Source organism: Pleurodeles waltl, chromosome 3_1, assembly GCF_031143425.1.
Source record: "Pleurodeles waltl isolate 20211129_DDA chromosome 3_1, aPleWal1.hap1.20221129, whole genome shotgun sequence".
NCBI classification, from domain to species: domain Eukaryota; kingdom Metazoa; phylum Chordata; class Amphibia; order Caudata; family Salamandridae; genus Pleurodeles; species Pleurodeles waltl.
In genome coordinates, this window is record NC_090440.1 from 904,371,208 (window position 1) to 904,377,207 (window position 6,000).

Here is a 6,000-nt window from a genome sequence, read left to right on the forward strand (position 1 = left end):
CATATCCCTGTCCTGCCTGTCCACAGACGCTACGTGCAGTTCATGGTGGTCCACTGGCACCTTCAGTTCACTGTGCTCTCCTTTGGCCTTATCAGTGCCCCTCGGGTGTTCACCAAGGTGAGGGCGGTTGTCAAAGCTCATCTGTGTAGGTCAGTGGTTTCAGTCTTCCCCTACTTTGACGACTAGCTGTTGAAGGTGGGCTCGCCCAAGTCTGTCGTATCCCACCTTCAGACTACGGCGGACCTCCTGCATTCGCTGGGGATAAATATAAACATCCCAAAGTCACACCTGACTCCCAGACGCTCCCTTTCTTCAGAGCTGCTCTGGACACAGTGCAGTCTCAGGCTTATCCTTTAGAGTGCCAAGTCCAGGATATTCAGGCTATAATACTGATGATTCAGTCTCTATCCTGGATTTCGGTGAGACTGACTCTGGGGCTGCTGAGCCTCATGGCCTCCTGCATCCTGTTGGCGAATCATGCCAGATGGCGTATGCGGGATCTGCAGTGGGACCTGAAGTTCCAGTGGGCGCAGCATCAGGGGAATCTCTCCGACATGGTCTAGATCTCGGAGGGACTGTGCAAAATCGGCAGTGGTGGCTATCAGACCATGATTGGAGCAGAGGTAGTTCCCTCTCTTTTCCCCAACCAAATATGACATTATTACATATCCAGCACTCTTGGGATGGGGCAACAACCTGGGAGAGGTGGAGATCAGAGGCATCTGGTCTCCGGCAGAGTCTGGGCTCCACATCATTCTTTTGGAGCTCTAGGCGATCAAACTGGCATTGAAAGCATTTCGTCTCTTCTTAAAGAGAAGGTAGTGGCGGTGTTTACGGACAACACCACCATATTGCAACAAGCAAGGCGGGGTGGAGACATGGACCCTTTGTCAGGAGGCTCTGCACCTCTGGACGTGGTGGGAACATCAGGGCATTTGCCTGGTGGTTCAACACCTGGCGGGCTCTCTGAACGCTAGAGTGGACAAACTCAGACAGCAATACCTGATCACGAATTGCATCTCCATCTAGGGGTGGTGCAGGTCTCTTTCAGCAGTGGGAAGAGCCTTGTGTAGATCGTTTTGCCTCTGCAGAGAGTGTGCAATGTCAGCAGCTTTGCTATTTGGAGTTTACAAGGCGACAATTGCTTTGCAACGCTTTTCGTCACAAGTATCTCAGGCCTCATTTACGCCTTTCCATCCATGCCACTACCTCCCAGAGTTCTCAAGAAGATAACAAAAAATACTGGGCCCAGGTAATCCTTGCAGCTCTGGAATGAGCACGAAGAGTCTGGTATCCCAAGCTGTTGAGCATGGCCATCGATCCTCTGGTTAGACTGCCCCTTTGAGAAGACCTTCTTTCGCAGGGGAGGGTTCTCCACCCAAACCTGTTCAGTCTCCACCTTCTTACATGGAGATTAAGCAGCAGTTGACAGCTTTGAACTTCTGCCTGAAGTCTGTAACGTTATATTGGCAGCCAGGCATCCCTCCATCAAAATGGCATATGCCTGTCATTGGAACAAATTTGTGGCATGGTGCGCAGACAAGTCTCTTGACCCCCCTCTCTGCCCCTCTTTCCAGGGTCCTCTTATTTATACTTTCTTTAGCCCAGCAGGGCACCCTCAAGGGTTATTTGTCTGCTATCCCCACATTGCTGAGATTACCTGACCCAACCCTCTTTGTTTAAGTCTCCTATGGTTAGTAGGTTCCTTGAGGGATCTTACCTATATGTTTTCTCTATCCCCATTCATCAGGCCCCAATGGAATTTGAATTTGTTTCTGACATTCCTAATGTGCTCTCCTTTTGAGCCTTTTCACAATTGTCCACACCTACCCACTGCGTTAGCACAAGGAGTTCTAGCCCTGAACATCTGTCAGGCAGCAAGGTGGACATCCTTGCACATGCTCACCAAGCACTACTGCCTGGACAGTCAGGCCCGAGGCGGCGGGTACTTTGTCCATTCACTACTGCAGGACTTCCCTAGTATGGTCTTGGTTTACAGATCCATCTCTGGGGCTGGTATTGTATTGCTTGGGTATCTATTCTAAGGTATTGAATCTGCAATTAGAAGTCTCCATCAAATTAACAAGTTACTTACCTTCAGTATCACCTTATCTGGTAGAGCCATATTCTAGTTGCTTATTTCTTTCCCACCCACCCATTCTCCCTGCTCTGCGAAATGATTTCTAGGGACAGGGACTCCCCCAATTCAGGGCCCTAGTTTTGACGCACCAGTGGTCACTGTTCTTCATGGCTTCCCGTTTCTGGAATGTAAAGTAGTGAAAAAAAACTGACATCAGCACGTGGTGGTGTCTATATAGGACCCACAAGGTCATGTCTGGCACGCATAATGCTGATGACGCATATGGAGCCATCTGACGCCACCTGATGGTGCTCAGGGTTACTGCTTGAGAAAAATCTCCAGATCATGACTGACACCTTGGGGAAATTCTAAGGTAAGGAAACTGCAACTAGAATGTCTCTACCAGATAATGGGTTAACGAAGGTAAGTAGCTTGTTATTCATATAGCACCCATTCTACCTAAGAAATGAGCCACTGTGCTATTATAAAGAACAATAATAAAGATTGGTATTTGATTACAATGAAACAAAAGATGTTAAGAAAGAAGGCCTAACAGATCTCCACATCAAAAATTAGTTGGGTGTTGAACTAATGTATTGCAGACCTCAAGTGGGAAGATTTAGGAGAGGAAGAAAAAGCATAAGCAGGATTAGCTGGGTCAGATGAATGCTAATACAGTGTTGATGGTCTCCGAATAGTTGGACAGAGCATGGGAGGCAGATAGTAGGGGAAAAGAGATGGAGGTAATATCACTATGAAGAAGGGATGGGATTACAAGGATACATATTGGTTAAGCAGATGTGTTTTTAACTTTTTTTGTAATTGTATGTGGTCTTCTTGCCATCTTAGTTCTTTGGATAATGGGTTTCAAAGAAAGTGGGCCTTACCTGAAAAGGACTAGCTTACAACCAAATGGTATTTGAATACCCTGTGTTGTCAGTCTTGGGAAACCTTTAACCCTGCTGTTTTTGTTGGCACCAGATATTTTATGGTAGAGGTACCAAACCAGGTGAGTTGTTGATGACCTACATGAGACAAAAACCCTTGAATTTTATTCTACAGTCCATAGGTAACTTTTGATGATCTTTCAGCACTTATTCCGTACTGCTGTGCAAACCGCAGTGTTGGTCCTTTCCTTTTTTAGCTTTAGTTTACTGTTTATTTGTCTTTTTTCAGCTAAAACATGGTTACAACAGTTTTTATTTTTATTCACAGTAAATTGCCTTTGTGTTTCAGGGAGCAGACCAAGAGGCAAAAAAAGGAAAATGCAACAGGAGGATGATGATGAAGATGCAAAGCCACACAAGAAGCTTACATCAAAGGAGGTGCGGTTAACCTTGAGTCTGTACAGAACAAATAGCACTAAGAACACTACTGTACTTTTGATTGTAGCACTTGGATTGTCTCAGTTATCCTAAGAACTTTAAAAACAATAGTTTAGTTTAAAAAAAAAAACTGTGTTTCCCATTTCCCTGATTTCCCAAAAATTCCATGGTTTATTGTGGAAGCTGACCTACCAGCAACTAAATGGGTGATGTTATGCCTGCTAAATCTAGGGTCTGCACCATGGCTTACCCTATAGTGCACTGTGTGGTATCAAACTTCAAACTGTTTCCCACTTGGGCTAGTACAATTTAGGAACTGTGCCTGCAAAAGCCTTTATGTATAGAGTGGGGGTGGTATGAGATAATATGAACAGCAGTGAAATATAAACGACTGAGGGCCAAACAGCGAACAAACTAACTGTATGGCAAGGACTTGATATTTGCCATTCAGCTACCTAGTGTGGTTTCTGTTAGATTGATGAAGCAACCATATTCCAAAATTATATAAGAGGAAAAACTGCTTTGCAGCATGGTCTATAGACAGCATTGACTGGATACTATGAGGTAACATCCAGTGACTATGTACACACTAGACAGACACATGGATTCATCTGAAGTGTATACATAACACTGGCCACAGATCTGATATACTAGCCTTTGCATCATGACTGTGGTTGTCTCACTTGCTAGTCTGAACAGTCTAAAAGTCACGTCTGAAATCAACCTATCGAGTGTACAAACTAAGAACAACAAATTGATTCCCTGTGATTTCCTTTACTCTGACATCATTGTTTTTTTTTTTGTGTGTGTTTTCAGAGGAGGCGACTGGACAGGCAACAGCAGACCAAGAAAGTTGGTGTTCGGTATTACGATACGCATAACGTGAAGAACAAAAACCGAAATAAGAAGAGAAAAGACCCAGAAGGACAAAGATCCAAACAAAAAAATGTAAAATCATAATTGTAAATTAAATATTTTTGTGGAATAAAATTATTTTAAAAGCAATGTTCTCTTGATTTTTCACTAATGCCTTAAATAGAATGATTCTGATAAAATCCAAGTTGAAGTGAACTAGAATTTCTGATAGATACTTCCAACCGCAGGTTTGTCACTAGGCGCCAAACTAGATCCTGGGTGAAGATGTGGCCAAATGTTGTTAGGTCTAACTTGGATTCTACTGATTAGTTGGGTTGAGCATTCAGCACCACTTTGGTGTTCCATCGCCATGTTTGGGTGAGCTCTATTGGCTTCTCTGGGGAGGTACAGGCGTATCTTGTGGGTATACCTTTTGACTAGTCTCACCTGTTTGGTGAGAGGGCAGACTTAGCCTTGTAATGCTTTAAGGAGTGCTGAGCAACAGCATTTTCCTAGTGCCTTTAGGTCCATGGAAGGCAGTTGCAACAGCAATTTTGTCTCTTTTGAGGATACTCCAGAATATTGACATACAGGAGTGCCAAGTCCCCTCATACCCCACCCCCGCAGCAGGCACCCCAGTACTTTCGGGGTTGGGAATGGAGCGCAGGAAGAGAATGTACACGTCACCAGGGATAGCAATCGTCTCAGTCCCCCAGCCCTGCAGCATCAGCCTCAAAGCTGCTTTAGCTGGCCCATAGTGGCACACCACCACCATCTTGTAGGAGGCCAGAACCAACAATTTCTCCAAGGGTGGCAACAGATACCTGACAAATTAGTCCTCTGGAATATTTAGGGGAGCTGTGTTCTTTCATTCATTACCACCCACTGTATGTTCTATACACATCAGAGTGGTTTTCAGACGACCACTTGGTCTTTTTTTGTAGGAGGTGCAGACTTTTGTGACCAAAGGGGCCATAGAAGCGGTATTAGAAACAGAAATAGGAACTGGTTGTTACTCCTGGTATTTGTAGAAAATTCACTCTTTTTGGCATGGTTACCCCCACTTTTTGCCTGTTTATCAATGTGCTTAGGCTGTTTTCACTGGGATCCGACTAACCAGGACCCCAGTGATGGTGCTCTCTCCTCTGAATTTAGTTGCTTTGGTACCCTTTACACCCCACGATTGGCATACTGGTGTATCCCTGTAAGTCCCTAGTATATGGAACTTGGGTACCAAGGGCATTGGTACACCAGGGGTCCCCCATGAGCTGCAGCATATATTATGCCACCCATGGGAGCCCATGCAAACTGTCTGCAGGCCTGCCATTTCAGCCTGCGTGAAAAGGTGCATGCACCCTTTCACTGCTGATCATTACACCAGGTCACCGTAAGTCCCCCCCCTATGGTAGGCCCTTTCAGCCCAAAGGGCAGGGTGCAGGTTCCTGTGTGAGGGCATCCCTGCATTGGTAGAGGTGCCCCTACGAACTCCAGTTCCAATGCACTGGACTTTGTAAGTGCTGGAAAGCCATTTTACCCATGTACTGACCATAAGTCACTACCTGTGATCCAGCTACATAATGGTAACTCTGAACCTAGGCATGTTTGGTATCAAACGTGTCGGAATCATACCCCAATACTAATGTCAGTATTGATGGCATGATTCCATGCACTCTGGGGGCTCTTTAGAGGATCCCGAAGTATTGCTCCTACCAGTCTTCCAGGGTATGTGGGCAGCTCACA

The 6,000-nt window shown here is 45.3% G+C and overlaps 1 protein-coding gene across 1 annotated transcript in view; it reads left to right on the top strand.

The window, feature by feature from the left end:
- Nucleotides 1-4,410, top strand: part of GNL2 (G protein nucleolar 2) — a 359,926-nt gene extending 355,516 nt beyond the window's left edge. The window contains exons 15-16 of the mRNA XM_069223882.1: nt 3,317-3,405; nt 4,222-4,410. Coding sequence (XP_069079983.1) covers nt 3,317-3,405; nt 4,222-4,365 — 233 coding nt within the window. The 3' untranslated portion in view covers nt 4,366-4,410. The remainder of the gene's footprint in view (nt 1-3,316; nt 3,406-4,221) is intronic.
- Nucleotides 4,411-6,000: the final 1,590 nt, after the last annotated feature.